The sequence below is a fragment of the Dreissena polymorpha genome, chromosome 15, assembly GCF_020536995.1.
Source record: "Dreissena polymorpha isolate Duluth1 chromosome 15, UMN_Dpol_1.0, whole genome shotgun sequence".
Classification (NCBI taxonomy): Eukaryota; Metazoa; Mollusca; class Bivalvia; order Myida; family Dreissenidae; genus Dreissena; species Dreissena polymorpha.
In genome coordinates, this window is record NC_068369.1 from 24,764,081 (window position 1) to 24,785,778 (window position 21,698).

A 21,698-nucleotide genomic window follows, 5' to 3' on the forward strand; every position below is an offset into this window, starting at 1 on the left:
GGTTAAATCGAACGCTCAACACCGAATACATTCAATCGAAGCAACCATACCTTTGAAAATAATTAGTCACCGGCACACCTATTAAAGGTATGGTTTATTTGAAAAAGAAATAATGTATTTATAATAAGACAATTTAATAACTTTTTTAAATAAAATTTATAGTGTTTAAACTTTCGGACATTGTACATGTATTTTTTGTCTGCAACTGATATAAGTTTGTTACGTTTTATACGTCATATTATAATTTGTACAAATTTAATTTTATGATTAAATGATTTTAGTGTTACACTACAATTTATGGTCATCGAATATTAAATAAATATAACATTGAGTTATTAAATTTTTCTTTATTGGAATTAGTTAAAGTCAACAAAATGATGGTGAAAGGCATTCCCGTGTTGGTCCTGGTTGGACTTTCACTTTTGACACTTGGAGGTAACAGTTACAAGACATTTAAAAAACAATTGATTGTAATTTATTATTAAATAAAAACTTAATTTCCGGTTTATAACTTTGTGAAAAAAGCTGGACCTTTTTAAATTTAAATTTAAATACTCTTCAAAATGCCTTTTATGGTGAAATGTTCAGTTTCAGTAATCATTTAGGACTGACGCACTTCATTCATAGGAGACATGTAAATGTGCATGGAACTAGAGAAGAGCAATGGTTTAAAGAATTTAAAGAAATTATTTTGAAGATGAAATCAATGAATAATTAAAATGCATATCCAGATTGATCAAACCCGCTATTTTATTTAACCTGAAAGGTGCTTGTGGTTACACACAGCTATTTGCTTCTTTTGTTCACTCGCTAAATAAAGGACCCAAATTGACTCAAATTAACTTTGTTTGGAGTATTTTGTGGGGATAGGGAAATTGGGACTCTTTCCCTTATTGGGAGAAAGTGTAGTTTTCCGATACTTTATTAGGATGGAAAAAATCCCTGATACCACTTATTTGTTATCCACATATGATCAAAGAAACCTCCTTCATCTCAATTTTCAGGACTCCTACACATAATTGGGATAGCATCTCCCTATTGGACAACTATTTCATTTTCCACTTTGCAAACCCAAGACAACAATGGAGGCCACCATGGCCTGTGGTTGGAGTGCAGCATTGTGTCATTATTACAAACCGTCGACTGTACAGAACACAAAGATGTCCAAGGTACGGTGATGTATACTTTGAGACTGTGAAGATACAAAAATTTGCGCTTGAATACTACATGAATAAATTGTGACATGATTTTCATAAATACTCAGGAGGCGAGTAAATCACCTGGCTATTTTTAACAAGATATTAAATAGTAAATCGCTAAATATAAATATCTATACATAAGGGGTCCTTTTAAGCTTAAATATAATTGTTAACTTTTGATAAGTTGAAATTCATTGTGCCCATTTTATAGATAGTGAAATATCATGTGCTATTTGTAAATGGAATATTTAAATTCAGTTTGATTTTTAAGTGTTTTACTGGTCAAAACCTTAACTTCATCAAAATAAAATAAACTTGTTTGGATCCATTGTCTACTTAGAAATGTAAATATTGAATATTCACTTCAAATTAGGGTCTTAGGCTAACTTTTCACTCTTATTTCTTATTATTAATTTGAAGTCATAGGTTTGATTAAAGCTCAAACTTTTCCCACTTGTCCTGAAATGACCAAAATGGTCATTAATAGTGGCAGCTTTTCCATCGAATTAGTTGACTCTTATAAACACTGTCAGTAGGGGAAAATCCCAAGTCTGTCGGGTTTTTTATTAGGGAATATATAATATGATTTAGGGGACTAAATTGGTTGATATCAATATTATTATGACTTTTTATGTCTTTATTTCGCAAACGTAACCCAATTATAGCTCATCATTTGTTTTAATTTGTGCTTTTCAGGGTTTGTTGTAGCCACTCGGGCACTGACCATCCTGTCGTTGTTGCTAGGCATCCTCTGTATCCTGGTTACTGGTCTGTGGTTTGTGCTGAAGATCCAGACTCATCAGCTGATATTGATGATCTCGTCTCTCGGAACAGGATTTCTATGCGGTATGAGTTTCAATATCATGAAACATCACCTAAGTGTATTTTAATCAGTGATGGCCAGCACAATAGGTGAATTGCAATGATAAACATTGTAAGACTTAAGTTATTCATTATTATACTGTCACTATTTAATAACATTGGTAACCAACATTAATTTCTCATCCTGTTCTGTTGTAAAAAATATGCTTGCTAAAGATAGCTACTATGCCTATACATGCATTTTCTTGTTACAATGTATATTTGTATAAATTTTGTCACTGAAATGTTGCTTCAAAAGAAATTAAATGTTGCTTCAGAAAAAGAAACAATAAGGTTTGCTCAAACTCATTATTTTCTGTAATAAAACCTTCTCATGTTTGCAGGTTTGTTTAGTCTTATAGCCATCATAGTTTATGCAGCAGAGGTAAAAAGCAAAGAAAATGCAGTCAACAAAGTTTCTATGAGTTTTCGATACAGCTACACGCTGGGATGGAGCTTTGCATTGTGCACTGTGGCCTCAGTGTTGGCAGTGATTGCAGTGGTCCTCATAGCAGTTGGGATAAGGATGATGAAACGATAGTTTTGTGTAGCTAACAGCCTACAGATCATAGTGTTGTGTAGCCATGGAGATCTGTTGTACAAACCATGCCATGTACTGCCAAGGCCAGTATCAACAAAGCTCAATAATAACAGCTTTAGTCAGAAATAAAAATATCTTTAGTCTTCAACTTGTTTAACCCATTATTTAAACAAGTTTTTTATGTTTATTGATAGAACTTTACACACAATCAATTGTTGTTTCACCACATTTAACTTTTTAATAACTTGTTATGCCCCTTTTAAGAAGGCAGCATATAGCTCCTTATGAATGCCCAGATGTCCTTTCCCAAAATTCTTGTTTCAGCCATAATTATTTATAAAATAACATGGGAGGTCACAGGTTCGATCCCCACTCGGGGAGCGTTCTCTTGTTCTCCCCCAAAGACACCAAGTACTGGTTATAGGCCCTAGGGGAGCGTTCTCTTGTTCTCCCCCAAAGACACCAAGTACTGGTTATAGGCCCAGGAAACCGACTCGAGAGCATTTCTATAAGCCTAAAGCTTTCAATGCAATGGCAGCTAAAATAAATAGTTTTAAATTAAACTAAATAATTGAATAATAATTTAACAATAATGATTACCACGAGAGTATTTATTATCTCATTATCACTTGTGGCCATACCTCAAAGGTCAAGGGCACACTAAGGGGTCAAAAGTCAAATAAAGCCATTAAACAGCTTGATAAAGTTTGGAGACTAATGTTGCATTTTGAGGCATCAATGCTTTATGAAAACATCATGTTTTTTAATTGAAATAAGAAATTGAGACCTAAAGTTTTTACATATATTTATATAAAGATTTTTAAATGAGCTTTGTTGATAAGGTTTTAGTTTAACAGGTGTGTTGTAAAAAAGTCATTATATTGGATATAAAATTTGACTGTCTAGTGCAATAAGATGTCTAAAGCTGTTATGTCAATTATACACTGCAAATAGTATTTTTAGAAATTGATTTTTAACCTTTATTTTTCCTTATGTCAAAATTTATGTGTGTAACATCTGGTGCTAATTTTGAAAATTAAAACTTTAACAGTTTTGAAAATTTACAACCTGCACAATATATATACATTCCATTAAAAAAATGATGAGGTCAGGATTTTTAGCTCGACTATTTTATATAAAATATATATAGTGGAGCTAACCTACTCACCCCGGCGTTAGCATTAGCGTTGGCGTGCAAATGTTAAAGTTTGCGTACTACCCCAAATATTTTCAATGACCCTTGACATATTGCTTTCATATTTTGCATACTTCTTAACCAACATGACCCCAACCTATAAACAAGAGCAGACAACTCTATCAAGCATTTTGTAATAATTATGGCCCCTTTTCCACTTAGAATATGCAGCAGATGTTAAAGTGTGCGTACTACCCCAACTATTTTCAATGTCCCTTGATATATTGCTTTCATATTTTGCATACTTCTTTACCAACATGACCCCAACCTATACACAAGAGCAGACAACTCTATCAAGCATTTTGTAATAATTATGGCCCCTTTTCTACTTAGAATATGAATATTATTGATAAATCAATGTTAAAGTTTGCGTACCACCTCATATATTTTCAATGTCCCTTGACATATTGCTTTCATATTTTGCAAACGTCTTTACCAACATGACCCCAATCTATAAACAAGAGCAGACAACTGTTTCAAGCATTTTGTAATAATTATGGCCCTTTTTCCATTTTAATATGCATATTACTTTAGTTACATTGCCTTAACTTCTTTATTTATGATCAGATTTTATTAATACTTCAATCAACACTTACCTGAATACCACAATGGATTCCACCCAAACAATACCCCACGTACCAACCCAGAATCCCTGCCCCCCCCCCTTCCCCCCACATTTTTTTTCCTTTTTTTATTTTTGAAAGATCATCTAATAAATGACCACACCCCACAATATACCCCCCCTCTCAACCCTCCCCTCCCCAAAAAAATAAAATAAAAGAATTGTTTTCCCCTTTTTTTAATTTTGAAAGATCGTCTATTAAATGATTGAATATGAACAATTTCCCCATGACGGCTTACGTTAAACTGTCAAACACTCGAATAGTGGAGCGCGCTGTCCTCTGACAGCTCTTGTTATATACCCAATTAAGTATTATTAATTGTATTTGGGTGCTTGATTTTACAAAAAATCAATTAACAAAATCCAAACCAGCAAAATCATTTATAAACAGGAAGTTTAATTGAATCCGTCTCTAAGATCATGTTTTTTGTACACAGACTAAAATATATCTGAAATTACTTTCATTAATGATGATTTTTCTAAAAGAAAACCACCCATATATTTCATTGATCATTCATTATGCCCCCTTGAAAGAAGTTGGGCCATATCGCTTTGTCAGTTGGTCTGTACTCCAATGACTTTTAATAATTTCAAATCATGAGACTTCTGGTCAATGCCAATGGATCATATTTAATGCAAGTCAGGAAACATACAGTCATGTTTTACAAACATATTTAAAAATAGGTCTTGGTATCAGGGACATGCATTAATTGATTACAGCCTTATATATAGCTTACTGCTTTAAAGGTTTTTTATTTAGCATTGTTCCTTTTTATGCCGCCGGAAGGGTGGCATATAGCATTTGAACTGTCTGTCCATCCGTCTGTCTGTTCGTCCGTCGGAAAACTTTAACTTTTGAAATACTGAAGATAGCAACTTGATATTTGGCATGCATGTGTATCTCATGGAGCTGCACATTTTGAGTGGTAAAAGGTCAAGGCATCATTCAATGTTAAAGTTAAAAAAAACAATTTCATGGGAAGTAACAAGCTTTAAAGGGAGATAATTTATATTCATCATTTGGCAGGTGTAAAAATTATCTGTACCTGCCAAATGATAAAAAACAACAACACATAAATTAAAGCGGCACAGTAGGGGGCATTGTGTTTCTGACAAACACATCTCTTGTTTTATCTAGTACATCATTAAGCATGAATCAAAACAAAATATTAATTCTTATAAATATATTGTACAATAAATAGGCAAATTATAAATATGTTCAATATTGTTTGCTTTTTATCAAAATCAGGTTTAACAAGTATCATTCTTCGTCTTCCGTAGTTTTTTTGTTACAAACAAACTTAAGTTAGAGCTTGTATTTAGAAAATTTAAGAAGTAAAGTATTTAATTGTATGATTATCATATAATATTGTTAATGACTAGAATTATAGCCTGTAAGATTCAATAAATTGCCTTTTTAATATTTAAGCATGTTATTATTTTAATGTTTGTAGTGTATACAGTTCAACAAGAGCACTCCTTTTGTTAGGAACAGATTGTCACTATGGTAACTGCTTTTTAAGCTTTGCAAATACTGTTAAAATGGCATGCACTCTGTTGTAGTAATAATTGTATGGTTGCTGTTATCTTGTTATTGTTGGTACTCAAGTCTTGTTTCTCAGGGCATTACTGTAGCAGGGTTCCCAGCCTACGTGGAAATCAGGGCAAACCTGGAAAAATACTTTCACTTTTTCCAGTCATGTTAGAACCTCTTTGAACATGGTTGTGATGATTTTGCTGTATTTGATAAATATTATTATAGGGTCTCTCTTTAAGGTTTTGTACATTATTTTGCTAATAAAATGTGTAATGTAATAAAATGAAGTTTAATTCAACTTGTTGCCTGAAGGCTACGAACCCATGTGTACATTGAAAATATTGACATATATAGACAAAAAAGGATATTGCACTTGCAGGGTTGCCACTTAACTTGAAAAGTCAGGGAAATTTGAGTTTTTTTCAAGGTCAGTGAAAAGTCAGGGAATTTAAAAAAAATGGTCAGTCAGGGAATTTGGGAACAGTTCCTGAAATCAGGGAAAAATCAGGGGATTTTGTTTGGTCTGACTTTCCCGACTTGTGTTGAGAAGTCCATACAATTAAAACAGCAAATCGATTCCTTTGCATGGCTATGGTTGCTTTGTAGTATACATGTAGCTAAGTTTTGTCTGCAACAAGAAATAGGTCGAAATTATGATCCTGGAACTTTTATTTTCCATTGGGGGAAAATCAGGGAATTTTGTTAATACAAAAAGCTGTGAACCCTGTGTAGGAAATTCTTGTCAGAATGAAATTGACTAAATTGTGATTGGTTGTAAAATTGTCAGTCATGTTTTATTAATGGACTTTGGCCAAAATTAGGGTTTTTTTTAACTTCAAAATTAAATTGGGTTTATTGATAATTATCATAGAAGATAGAAATGTTGTTTGTTTAAACTTTGTCAAAATTTCCAGATAAAAAGCAATCTTATATATTATGTTCTTTGTTCATTGATAATCAAAATGTGAGCCTGCAAGAACCAGGTGGTGCTTGTGTGATCATACAGGACATTTCCTAGTGAATTGTGATGTTTTGAAACGAGAAAAGAGAAAGCTTTAGCTTTTTGAATCTGTATTTATTTGTATTCTCATTGATTTTTCATGAGTAATTTCCAAACCCAACATTCAACATGTTTATTTGGCATGTACATATGTAAAATAAAATGAATAATGTGATAAGGTTTACATGTTTATAAAAAAAATACCAAACTGTGTCTCACTTTCAAACAAGTGTAGTTGATTTTTTCAGATTTCAATGCCATTTTTGATTGTGATTTTATTTTTATTTGTGAGGTTTGTTTATTGAATTCTGGTCATGAATCTCATTATGTTCTCAAATCTGTTTGCTTAGTTGTTTCATTAACGTTTTACCAAGGAATTTATTTTGTTTCTGTCTGCTTTTAACTGGCATTATTTATATGTTTTAATTTTTCTAATGTATTGCTATATTTTCAGGATTTAAGAAAAGTTGCCATGACTGTAAACAATTAATCAGAGCATATACATGTATATCCTGAGCTACTGTTTCCACTTGGATTACTAGTAATTAAATTTTGTGTACATTTGTTTTAAAACTTTCCAAAAAAGAGATCACATGCATTTGGAAATGTTGCTCTTTAGGTCAGTACTTTTATGTGCCCGGATGGAATGATCGGGGGTATATTGTTTTTGGCCTGTCTGTCTGTCAGTCATTCATTCATTCATTCATTGTGTGTGTCCCAAAACTTTAACCTTGGTCATAACTTTTGCAATATTGAAGATAGCAACTTGATATTTGGCATGCATGTGTATCTCATGGAGCTGCACATTTTTAGTGGTGAAAGGTCAAGGTCATTCTTTAAGGTCAAAGGTCAAATATATGGCTTCAAAGTGGCACAATAGGGGGCATTGTGTTTCAGACAAACACATCTCTTGTTTCAATAACTTTGATTAACTGTATGTTGCTTAGTAAGATTTTATTATGATGTGTATTTACATTAAATTAAAAAACATTACTAGGCTGTTTATTAGATTTAATATGAAAATCGCAAATTGATTACTATTTGTTTTAGAGCAGTTTAAAAACTTAAATATTTTGTTATTTTATTATCAAACTAATGGGTCCAATTACTGTTTTACGTGCCATTTTACAACTTACATGCTTATAAATATAAATTTATACAATGAAATGAGTTATATTGATTTAGCATAAATTTGCCATCAATGGTTTTGGTTTTGGCTCCGTTTGATTATTGTTTTTGATGTGTATTGACCTATATCCTCTTAAATTATGTAAACATTATTGGTCTGATTTTAGACATGTTTTCAAAATATTTCTTTGCCACTTTTATGGTTTCTTCAACTTGAACATGCATTTTGTAAACAGTATTTTTATGTGTTCTTATATTATGTGTTAACCTTTTTATGTACAATATACTAGTATTAAAATATATTACTTGGCATAAACTGTATTATGTGTCTATTATTATATAAATATATATACTTACAGTTTATTGTACAATCCTTTGACATATTCATCACATTAAATGCATGTCCTGTTCAGGAAGATTCTCTGTCCAAGTCATAATCTTGATAAGCATGGTGAGATGCAGTGCCTCGTGCAAGACTGATCCATAGGTCCTAGGTCAAGGCCTCAATTCAAGGTCATGTCAGATATAAGGAATCAATGGTGAACACTTTGTCTGAAGCTTGCATTTTTAACCAGGTTTTTAACCAGGTTTTCCGAAGGAAAAAACTGGTTATTAGATTGGCGAATGCGGGCGGGCTGGCTGGCTGGCGGGCGGAACAAGCTTGTCCGGGCCATAGCTATGTTGTTCATTGTCATATTTTAAAATCATTTGCCACATTTGTTCACCATCATTGGACGGTGTGTCGCGCGAAATAATTACGTCGATATCTCCAAGGTCAAGGTCACACTTTGAGTTCAAAGGTCAAAATTGGCAATAAATGAGCTTGTCTGGGCCATAACTATGTCATTCATTGTGAGATTTTACAATTATTTGGCACATTTGTTCACCATCATGGGATGGTTGTCGCACGAAAGAATCATGTCAATATCTCCAATGTCAAGGTCACCACAACTTTAAATAGATTTATTTTGAAACAAACTTACAAAGGGGGTTAATTTTGTTTGTTCATTTCAAAAGTTAAGTTTGAGTTGTCTCCCTTAATCAGATTTTTTTTCACAACGAAAACCTGGTTTTGTGACAATTTTGTCCCTTGTTTTAATATGCTGAAGCTACAAGCTATAGATTAACAAACACAAGAATCCTATCCATATGCTCAATTACACAATTCAAAGCCAATGGTCCATGAAAAAAGTAATTCTTTACCTTATCTGGAACTTATACTTATCAAGCATGCACAGATATATTTCAATAAATTTGTGTAATTGATGTTTATTTCAGGAAAATGAACCAGGTCCATTAAGGATTCATCTACCTGCAGTTTATGAATTATTTCATTTTAGCAAATACGTTGCCTGGTGCAATTCTACTTTGACTTGCGTTTCCAAATGTTATTTGCTGCTAGTTACATAACTGAGGAAGGCACTCGTTTGATAATTGTATTTGGTTATTAAAGGGAGAGAAATCAAAATGCTTTGGAGCTTATTCAAATTCAGCGTTCTGCCTTTAATAGAAGAGGTAGTAAAATATCGTCATAATTATGAATTCATAATCTGCTCAGACGACCTAATCGACCGTACGTGTCGCGAGGCTGTTTTCTCCGTACATGAACGTACCATTTAAACACCACATCTGTTTTTTGAACCATAATTATTCTATCTTCAGGGGTCATAACAACATAACGATTTACCAAATTAATTGTAATTGATTAGCTCAACCAGCGAAAAGTAAGGAATAAAGAATATATTTTTCAATTAACTGTGTAAGAAACAAAGGAACAATTCTTGTAACACATTTTATTCTTATATAAGCCTACCAAGGTTTAATTATTAATCTATGTAGATTTAATTTTAACTAGAATACACAGAAATATATATGGTGCGCGAGTCACTCTATATACATGTATTCATGTGGGTTCTGTGTGTGCGCAATAGTTATTACGTTCACGCGTTTAATGATTGACACGTTTAAATTCCACTATTTAACGATACAATTTTAGGAATGTTGGGTTTTGTAAAACATTTCAACAAATACACTTTGTCCTATTAAAAATGATAGTATATCAAAAGTTGTAGTACAAATTGATGATTTAGTATATCAAAAGTTGTAGTACAAATTGATGATTTAACTTTTGAACATTTCTATATCAATGGCATTAATTATTAACATTACCGGTAAATTTAATATAACGAACAAGGACAGTGATAACTACAAATCACTACATATAAAGCCTTATGAATGTTCATGAAATAATTCATTTTGTTAATATCCCGAAATGCTTGCATCGGTATTGCAGTACAGTAAAGGCATATTGTAATAGGAAATGCGTCAATATATTGACTTCCGAGATAATTAGGTATATTGTTGCACAGCTACCAAGTCCATTACCTTTATCTACCGGTACTCCCAGGCGACACAATAGAAGTTCCAAACAGGATCACAGTATATAAAAAATAGTTAGCTTTTTATTGCACACAGTTACTTTATAATCATATTTTGAACTAGCTTTCATACCGACGCGGTAGATTTGGAACCAGGAGGTCCCGTATTCAGCCACCCAATTTTTCTGGCTGGGTTACATCGGCGCCAAACGTTGGGCTTCGTTGGGTTGGAACTTTGAATTGTACACTGTGGCCTCAGTGGTGGCAGTTATAGATGTGCTTCTCATATCTGTGGGGATAAGGATGATGAAACGATAGTTTTGTGTAAACAACAGCCTTCATATCATAATGTTGTGTAGCCTTGGAGATCTGATTAACACACCATGCCATGTAATGCGAGGGTCGCTATAAACAAAGCCCCATAACTTTATTAAAAAAAAATCAAAATATATTGAGTCTACGTATATGATTACAAAGTATTGCTTGTTATTTCACCACATTTAACTAATACAAAACTTTGAAGAAAGCAGCATATAGCACTGTATGAATGGATATTAAACTAACCTGGCAAAAATGTTAACCATCATTAGACTATGTATTGCGTATAACACCCGTCTCCCTTCCTCAAATCTGAAGGTCACACTAAGAGGTCATAGGGCAGAAACAGTAGAGATCAAATGTCAAAGATGACCAGGGAGCACCTGGTCTCGGCTGTTAATCTGCCATTCATCATACAATTTTAAAATAGCTTACTAAAAATATCAACATGAGGATGTGGATTTTCCCGTGACCCCACCTCAAAGATCAAGATTACACTTATAGGCGTCAAAATTAAAATAAAGTCATAAAACAGCTATTTTTGACTTTACTAGAATTTAGAGAAGTGGCATTTGGAGCCATCCGTTCCCCATGGGCATTTTTGAATTTAAATATGGCTTAAGGTATGGTAATTAGCACAGGTGGTTAGCGTGTGGCTATGCTATTAATTAGTGAAAACATCATTTTGAATGATAAATAATCATATTATAACAAAAAATTAACTTTTCTGAAAAACAAAAATTTCACTATCAAATATATATATAACAAGGTATGCAACTCAAAATCAGCCCAAAACGGGGTGCATCGCTTTGAACAGCCATATCTTCATCAATTTTGCAGCGATTTTCACGATCTCGGTCTTATTCAACGCAGAAATGAATTTCCTTTCTGGAAATGTATATGTCTTGCAATATTTTTACAAATGCTGGGTCAACTTTTAAGAAATAACACGATACACAACACGCATGACCCAGTTGACAGTGATCATGTATTTTTTATGAATGAAATCTCCAGTTGTAAAGACACACCTCCGCATTGGACCAATGAAATCACTCGTATGTTTAAAATGTCAGTTAGTTGAAATGTATGTAAACAAAGGTTTCAAACGGCGCTGGACAGTTAGTCTTGATGCAGAATGTTACGACAAGAATGGTAATAATGTTTTTTCATACGTTTTATTGAATTATGGTATCGAACTACATGAACTTTATAGGGAAGTTGCCCTTTACTCCGTGAAGATTTCAGTCTTAAAGACAGCATGATCACTGTCAACTGGGTCATGCGTGTTGTGTATCGTGTTATTTCTTAAAAGTTGACCCAGCATTTGTAAAAATATTGCAAGACATATGCATTTCCAGAAAGGAAATTCATTTCTGCGTTGAATAAGACCGAAATCGTGAAAATCACTGCAAAATTGATAAAGATATGGCTGTTCAAAGCGATGCACCCCGTTTTGGGCTGATTTTGAGTTGCATACCTTGTTATATATATATTTGATAGTGAAATATTTTTTTTCAGAAAAGTTAATTTTTCGTTATAATATGATTATTTATCATTCAAAATGATGTTTTCACTAATTAATATCATAGCCACACGCTAACCACCTGTGGTAATTAGGACTACAGTTTTAAGTTAAACGGGTGAGTTGTTAACAAGATCATGATATGGCGATTAGAATTAAATAACATTTTACTGACTAGTGCAATAAAATGTCTACAGCTATTATTTTTCTCATATACTCTGCATACCGGTAGTGTTTTAGCAGGAATTGTAATCTTTCCTGATAGCAAAACATATGAATGTGTAAATTGTAATATATACTGCTGATACGGTCAAATGTAAAATATACGAGTACACATAACATATAATTCCACCAAAAATATTGTTTGTCTCCCCTCCAATTATTTGTGTATGGGGTGATCAATGTTTACACCCAATTAAGTATAAATATGTGTATATGGTTGATTACTTTATCAAAAGTACAATTTCAAAAATTAGAACAAGCGAAAGCATTTATTAGCAGGAAGTGTAATTGATTCTGTCCCAATAACCATGACGTGGAACAAGAAAACAAGAGGGCCTGAAAGGCCCAAAGTCGCTCACCTAAGATAACAAGCTATTATAGGAACAAATCTTCTGACCAAGTTTCATGAAGATCGGAAAATAAATGTGGCCTCTAGAGTGTTAACAAGGTTTTACTAAAGCCACATAAGGAAAAATGCCCCGCCCCCTGGAAGTCATGTTTTTTACCCAACCGGCACCATTTTTAAACTTGTCCAAGATATTATCCGGATGAATCTTCTGACCAAGTTTCATGAAGATCGGACAATTAATGTGGCCTCTAGAGTGTTAACAAGATTTTACCATATCCATATAAGGAAAAATGCCCCGCCCCTTGGAAGCCATGTTTTTCAAGCAAACATCATTATTTTCGAATTCATCCAAGATATCATTGAGACCAATCTTCTGACCATATTTCATAAGATTGGAAATAAATGTGGCCTCTAGAGTGTTAACAAGGTTTTACTATAGCCATATATAGCCTTATAAGGAAAAATGCCCCGCCCCTGGTGGCCATGTTTTTAAAGCAACCAAAACCATTTTCGAACTCATCCAAGATATCATTGGGACAAATCTTCTGACCAAGTTTCATGATGATCGGAAAATAAATGTGACCTCGATCTAGAGTGTTAACAAGGTTTTACTATAGCCATATAAGGAAAAATGCCCCGCCCCCGTGGTGGCCATGTTTTTCAACCAACCGGCATCATCCAAGATATTATTAGGATGAATCTTCTGACCAAGTTTCATGAAGATCGGACTATAAATGTGGCCTCTAGAGTGTAAACAAGATTTTACTATAGCCATATATAGCCATATAAGGAAAAATGTCCCGCCCCTTGGCAGCCATGTTTTTCAAGCAAACGTAGCCATTTTCGAACTCATCCAAAATATCATTGAGACCAATCTTCTGACCAAATTTCATGAAGATTGGAAATAATTGAAGCCTCTAGAGAGTTAACAAGGCAAATGTTGACGCCGCACAACGGACGACGGACAAAAGGCGATCACAAAAGCTCACCATGAGCTAAAAATAACAGAGAAATTACTTGAAGTAATGGTCATTTGTAAAAATAAAACAACCCAGTAAGTTCTGAGCTACCCATCATTCATCGCGCCCCTTTCGAAGAAATGGTGCTATATTTGTTTGCATTGTCGGTCAGTCGGTTTGTGGGTAGGTCGATCTCTCATGACCTCTTATGAGTTTCAAGATAATTTAGGTAAAGGTCATAGGAACGAACCAGCTGCAAGTCGTTGGGCATACGTGTTAAACTAACATATATTGTAAGAATGGGTTTCTGAATCAGAAACAAACAGTGTTTTGATTTCAGCTAATTAATAGTTGTTCTTTTGTAAATTGTTTATTTTTTTTTATGCTCCCGGTAGGATGGCATATAGCACTTGGACTGTCCGTCTGTTTGTCCGGCATTCCGTCTTCCGGAGTTTTTTACGCAATGCTTTCAGATATTAAGCTTATTTTTGTTATGTGAGTTAACTTCATGACATAAAGACAAAATGTGAGTTAACCTACATGACATAAAGACAAAATGTGAGTTAACCTACATGACATAAAGACAAAATGTGAGTTAACCTACATGACATAAAGACAAAATGTGAGTTAACCTACATGACATAAAGACAAAATGTGAGTTAACCTACATGACATAAAGACAAAATGTGAGTTAACCTACATGACATAAAGACAAAATGTGAGTTAACCTACATGACATAAAGACAAAATGTGAGTTAACCTGCATGACATAAAGACAAAATGTGAGTTAACCTACATGACATAAAGACAAAATGTGGGTTAACCTACATGACATAGAGACAAAATGTGAGTTTACCTACATGGCATAAAGACACAATGTGAGTTAACCTACATGACATAAAGACAAAATGTGAGTTTCGTTGCGGTCAATTGATTATTGTCGAATTTATAGGCCTTAGACTTAGAATGTGTCTCTATAATAACCGTTTTCGGATTTTGTACGCGACTTTTTCTGATATTTAGCTGGTTTTTGGTATGTGGGTCTATCTACATGACTTACAGATGGATTGTGAGTTTCTTCCGAATCATTTACTGTTATGAGCCTTGGACTATTCACTTAAGTTGCTGCTGTGCGTCTTCGAAGCGCAGTAGGTAGCAGTATGTATGCTAACAAAATGTGAATGCTGATAACGATATTATTCAATAATAAAACAAGTTATTACTATGTTCTTTTTTTCTTTTTGATAAAACTTGTATTTCATGGCTCAGAATATTTTTGGAGACAAGTATTAACTTTTTTAATTATTATGCTATAATAATGTATATTTGTAGCACGACAGCAACTTAGATTTCATTGATTGTTTAAAATGCATTTTTTGTTTTTAAATGTTTGAACTGTATACAGTTCAAAAGAGCGCTCCTTTTTCTAAATGGATTGTTTCTATGGCTACTGCCTTTTAAGTATTGCAAATACTGTAAAAATGGCATTAGCTTGAGTATAGTTGCTGTTATCTCGTTATTGTTGGTACTAAGCTTTATTACTTAGGTCTTTACTTTAGGAAATTCTTGTCAGTGTGAAATTGACTGAAATGAGATTTGTAGTAAGAATGACAATCTTGTTTTATTTGTGGGCCGGGACCAAATGGGATTTGTAGTAAGAATGACAGTCCTGTTTTATTTGTGGGCCGGGACCAAATGGGATTTGTAGTAAGAATGTCAGTCTTGTTTTATTTGTGGGCCGGGACCAAGAAAAGTTCTTTAAAAACTTTATAATTAAATGTAGTTGTAGTGATAATGATAACATTTTTTTAAACAATTTTTGTAATAGGTACATTTTTAAAAAATAACTTTGTCAAACTTACAGATTAAAATAAATATAATATATTGTGTTTTATGTTGATTGATAATCAAAATGTGCTCCTGCATGAACAAGGTTGTTCTTGTGTTTTAATCCAAGACCTTCCTATTGAATAGTCATGTTTTGAAACGAGAACAAGAAAGATTTAGCTTGTTGAGTATTTAATTTTATTTATGTGTATGCACATTGATCTTCCGCAATGCAAAATTATATAATCATGTAATAAGGTATTCATGCCAATTTTTATAAAAAGTAACCAAACTGTGGCACAGTTTCAAACTAGTGTTATTTTCAGACCTTAATTACTTTCATGATTGCGGTTTCGTAAGTTTTGCTTGGAGGCAATTTTATTGAATAGTAATCCTGCATTTCAAAATGTCATGAAATCTGTATCTGTTGTTGTTTTGTATCCGTTTTAACAAAGCAAGTCATGTTGTGTCCGTCTAACATGTTTTGTATTGACAGTTTAGCTCTACTGGCCGAAGGCCTGAAGAGCTTATTTCATGACGTGGTTTCCGTCGTCCGTCCGTGCGTGCGTTAGACTTTTTCTTGTTAACGCGATAAAGTCCACAGTTTTCATCCGATTATTTTCAAACTTGTTCAGTGTCTTTATATTAATGAGGACTCGAACCTATTGAAAATGGGGTACATCAGAGTAAAAAGTCCAGAAATATATCCCCTTTAATATGAGAAAATTGTGACATAAGGCTTGTTTACGCAATAAAGTCCACAGTTTTCATCCAATCATTTCCCAACTTGCACAGTATCTTTATCTGAATGATGAGTCAAACCTTATTGAAAATGAGCAATATCGGAGTTATAAGTCCAGAATTATCTCCCCTTGAATTTGAGGAAAAAAAAGAAAGAAAATCTTTAAACATTTTGCCATAACTTATGCAATATTGAAGATAGCAAGTTCATATTTCGCATGCATGTGTATCTCATGGAGCTGCTCATTTTGGGTGGTGAAAGGTCAAGGCCAAGGTCATCCTTCAAGGTCAGAGGTCAAAAATAAATAAATTTCAAAGCGGTGCAGAAGGGGACATAGTGTTTCCGACAAACACATTTCTTGTTTGCTTACAAATAAAGTTCTATCCTTTTGAAACTTCAACGGATGTTTTATATCATCAAGGGCCAGAACCCCATGGAGAGTGAAGAAAATTTGTCCAACTTATTGTTGAAAATGAGCCATTTGAAGTTTAAATTTTACGTTTCTTCTTGTTTATGCGATAAATTTTCCATTCTGGGTCTGTTTATTTAAAACTTACTCAGATTGTTCATACTATCAAGGGCTTGAGCCCTATTGATTCCAGCCAGTAGAGCGATTCAGGCCCTCATGGGCCTTTTGTTTTGTTAAATTTTATTGAGGATTTTATCAAAGTGTTGACTGTGTAAACAATAGATCTAAAACATTTATACATTTGTATATGAGTCCTGATGAAATGTGTATTATGGAGTAAATTTTTTTTTTTGTTGTATTTTTCTTTACACCTTAAAAAAGATTTGCACTTCATTTGGGAATGTTGCCCTTTTGCTTTTAGGTCAGTTTTTTTAATGATTTCATACTGATAGGCAAGATTATAATTTTGCTATGTATTTATATTAAATTTTACAACATTTAAACCATGTACATAAAATATGTAAAGTGCAGATCCATTGCCACCACTTCAACAGCAGTTGAAATATAATTATTAATTTTCGTTATTTAAATAATATGATAATAACTGTAAAAAATGCCATTTTCCAATTTAAATACTTATCATATAAATTAGTTAATGGAAAGACATTTATTTGGCGTTAATTTACCATGTTGTACGTTTAGCTCTTTTTGATTATTTTTATTGATGTGTATTGACATCTATCTTCTATACAGTGAACATACTATAACAGGGGGCGGTGTGTGTGTGTGGGGGGGGGGGGGGGCATGCGTTAACTGGACCTTACTTAATAATATAAAATAATAATATAACAATAAATAATATAAAAAAGCGCTTGATAAATAAAGAGAAACTGTTCTCCAAAACATTCGCACCAAAACGGAATTCATTCACGACAATTATTTTATGTTATTTAATGTACAACATTCTAACATAGGAAAGAGCTGTTTGTCCTTTGGAGGCCATGTCCCAAAATGTGCTTTAAACGAAGTCAGTTCCTAAAATGGGGGTTACACCAAAAGTTTGGCAATAAATTAGTTATCAAATACGAAACGGCGTCGGGAAAATTAAATAATCGTGATTTAAGATATATTTTACTGTACGTGTACACGAGCATCAATATTGTGTATTATAAAAGAAAATGATATTTGTACATCAAATTCCTCGATTGTAATTAAACAATATATTTGTGGACGGGTTTCCTTCAATATTTTTTATCCCGACGTCTAGCTACGATCTTGAATAAAATACCGATTGAATCACAAACCATTGAGCCGAAAAGGCGTATTCATTTAAAAGAAATATAAATACAAAGCGGCTTATGGGATGAAAATATCAGCCACTTCTTCACGAACAAAACGAAAAAGACGCAATCTTGGAAAACAATAGTATTATGTTCACTGTATTTCATAGAAATTGTTATGGTTGCTATTAACAGAGATTTTGTAAACAAAATTGAATATATTTTACGTGTTTTTATCCATTTTATTTTATTATAGCAAACAAAATATATTACTTGGCATAAACTGTATTATACATTATTTTGTGTTTTGTATTGTTATACACTTACAGTTTATTGTACGCCCATTTGACGAAAATGGTCATATTATATTCATGACCATATACGGAAGATTCTCTTTCCCATGCAAACTGTTGATAAGCATGGTGAGGTGGCGTGTCTTATGCAAGACCAATGCCATGGTCTTAATTCACGGTCAAAGGTCAGATAATACAAGACATCAATCCTGAACAGTTTGTCCGAAGCTTGAATATGTTTCGTCAGGATAGACGTTGCAAATGTGCAGACGTGATCAGCTACAGATTAATACGACCCTAGTTTAATGACACGCTCAAAGGCCAATTGTCCAAGTACACTTTCTAGAGCATGCATTTATCAAGCATGTGTGGATATATTTCAAGAACTTTTTGTAAGTGATGTCTATCTTGGGTAAAGGAACCAGGTAAACTGTAACAAGATTCATTTACCTCCAGTTTATGAATTGTTTCATTCTAGTTACTGAAACTTTAAACGATACAAATCTGTTGTGACTAGCATTTCCCCATTTGATTGCAGTAACAGTGGTGAGAAAGGCCTAAATGCACTCTTGTGATAAATGTAGCTGGTTATTGAAGGGAGAGAAATCGTTATGCGTTGATGCATATTCAAATCAAGTGTTCTCCCATTAATAAAAGAGCGCGCAAAATACCGTCACAATTATCTGCTCAGGTGACCTCATCGACCGAACGTGTCATATTCCTTTGGTTACAGGTTGGTTGTATGTTTTCTCGGTGCATTCACGTACCATTAAAAAACACTGATTTTTACCATTAGTATGCTTTATCGGGAGTCAAAACAACTTCACTTTTACGGAATTAATCGTAAACGATTAGTTATCAATATAAAAATAACGAATAACATACATGTTTTGTAATAAACAACGTTGATACAAAGGTAAACTAAATATATAACATATTTTGTTCTTATATACACATACCGAGGATAAACTATGAATCCATTACGATTTATAATTTTTACTAAAATAAACCAGAAATATCCACAAGTCTCGAGTTGCTATTTATATTGATGTGGTCCGAACGCAAAAAGTCCGAAGCTGAGGCTCAAGAAGAACATGAAAGCGCAGTAGTTATTACCATAATTACGTAAACACACTAGTTATTACGTTAACACAAAATAGTTATTACGTTTACGCACAACTTTTATTATGTATACACGCAATAGTTTTTACGCATCAACGATAGTTTATTGGTAAACGCGTACGTTATAAAAATAAAAACAAAACAAATCAGAACAAGTGTGACTACAGTTGCTTTAATTAGAATATTAATGTAACAATCCCAATCAATTACTCGGATTCATTATAGGAAGCACAGTGACGTTTCCATGGAAAACAAACACTATTTAAAACGCTATTCAAAAGAGTGCACATGCATGCATCGCCAATACGAAATCTGACGTAAATAGCTAACAATGTAACGATAATATTTTAAAAGTGTTTGGTGTTGTACATTACATTTCAACAAAGACATTTTTTAATAAAGGTATGTTAACTGCCGTAGTACAAGTTGATGAAAGGGCTTTTGAACATTTCTATATACATGTTATTCATTTCATGAGCAAGGTTAGTCATTACTACTGTACATAAACAAGCTACATGCATTTTCATTAAATAATGCATTTCAGTAAGTAATCCCTAATATTAGCATACATATTCCGGTAGAGTAAAGGTGAATTGAAATACTTTATGTGACAATATATTGATTATATAGGTATATTGTGGTTTTGCATTATATTTTATCTATCGGTTTAATTAACTCTTAATATGAGGCATGGATGTTAACATTCAGGCTAGCGCCCTCGTAATTGAATTCCCACTGACTATTGAATATGCGGTATTACGTCCTTGTAGTTGAATTTGTTGTGGCTATTGAACGTTCGGGCTAGCGTCTTCGGTATTGAATTCCCACTGACTATTAAAGATTTGATCTGACGTCCTTGTAGTTCAATGCCTAGTGGCTATTAAACATTCGGTCTAACGTTCTAGTGGTTGAATTCCTAGTGTCGGCTAAACGATCGGTCTTACGTCCTAGTGGTTGAATTCCTCGTGGCTGTTAAATATTCGGTCTTACGCCCAAGTGGTTGAATTCCCTTGGCTATTAAGTCTTCTGTCTTACGTCCTAGTAGTTGAATTCTTAGTGTCTGTTAAACAATCGGTCTTACGTCCTAGTGGTTGAATTCAGAGTGGCTGTTAAATATCAGGTCTTACGTCCTAGTGGTTGAAGTCCCGTGTCCATTAAATATTCAGTCTTACGTCCTTATAGTTGAATCGCCAGTGGTTAATAAATATTCTGTCTAACGTTTTTGTAGTTGTATTTCTAGTGTGTATTAAGCATTCGGTCGTATGTCCTAGTAGTTGAATTACTGGTAGCTATCAAACATTCGGTCTTACGTCTTTGAAGTGGAATTCCTATAGGGGATATTAAACATTCGGTCTTACGTCCTAGTAGTTGAATTCTTAGTGGCTGTTAAGCATTCGGGCGTACGTCCTAGTGGTTGAATTCCTAGTTGCTGTTAGACATTATGCCCTACGTCCTATAGTAGTTGAATTCTTAGTGGCTGTTAAAAATTCGGTCTTACGTCCCAATGGTTGAAGTCCTAGTGGCTTTTAAACCTTATTGCTTACGTCCGTGTAGAGGAATTCCTAGTTGATATTAAACATTCGGTCTTACGTCCTGGAAGTTAACTACCTAGTGGCTATTAAACATTCGGTTTTTCGTTCTGGATGTTAAATAGCTATAAGTGCTATATACGTTTTGGTTTACGTCCTTGTAATTGAATTCCTAGCGGCTATTAAACATTTTGTCTTGCGTCCTTGTGGTTGAATTCGTAGAGGCCATCAACCATTCGGTCTTACGTCTTTGTTTTGAACCCTTAGTGGCTATCAAGCATTTTGGGCAAACCTCTCCGTAGTTGAATCCATAAGCGACACATCATTGTTAATTTCGCGATTAAAAAGAGAAAGCAAGCCTTATTTGTTACATATTAGAATATGATTAAAAACACCTTATTTCTTAACTTCCAGAATATGATTAACTTGAAAAAAAAACACCTACCACAACTAGTTCTAGTTCGGACTACATGTACTTAAATTTTCTGTCGTGATATCGCACATTGCTGAGTATGTCACACATTCAATGACTTATAGTAAACGACATTTTTTGCGGTAACGTTATCGTAAGGACATGCATTTGAGATAGTTCGTTACATTATCGCAGTATTTGGTTCATACGTTTTTCACGTGACAGACTTAAACCAATGAGAGATATGTATTGG

General features: G+C 33.6%; 1 protein-coding gene across 1 annotated transcript; it reads left to right on the plus strand.

The window, feature by feature from the left end:
- Nucleotides 1-15: 15 nt before the first annotated feature.
- LOC127859494 (uncharacterized) lies at nt 16-8,404 on the plus strand. Its single transcript, XM_052396977.1, has 5 exons — nt 16-87; nt 361-435; nt 1,005-1,169; nt 1,896-2,045; nt 2,405-8,404. Exons 2-5 carry the CDS (start codon nt 375-377, stop codon nt 2,599-2,601), a joined length of 573 nt encoding a protein of 190 aa, XP_052252937.1. The 5' UTR covers nt 16-87; nt 361-374; the 3' UTR covers nt 2,602-8,404.
- Nucleotides 8,405-21,698: the final 13,294 nt, after the last annotated feature.

What these genes read in the sequence shown, in the direction of transcription:
- LOC127859494 (XM_052396977.1), top strand. Translation starts at nt 375, where the DNA reads ATGATGGTGAAAGGCATTCCCGTGTTGGTCCTGGTTGGACTTTCACTT. An exon ending in AGAACACAAAGATGTCCAAG is followed by an intron (nt 1,170 to 1,895) that starts GTACGGTGATGT and finishes TGTGCTTTTCAG; the next exon opens with GGTTTGTTGTAGCCACTCGG. An exon ending in CGGAACAGGATTTCTATGCG is followed by an intron (nt 2,046 to 2,404) that starts GTATGAGTTTCA and finishes TCATGTTTGCAG; the next exon opens with GTTTGTTTAGTCTTATAGCC.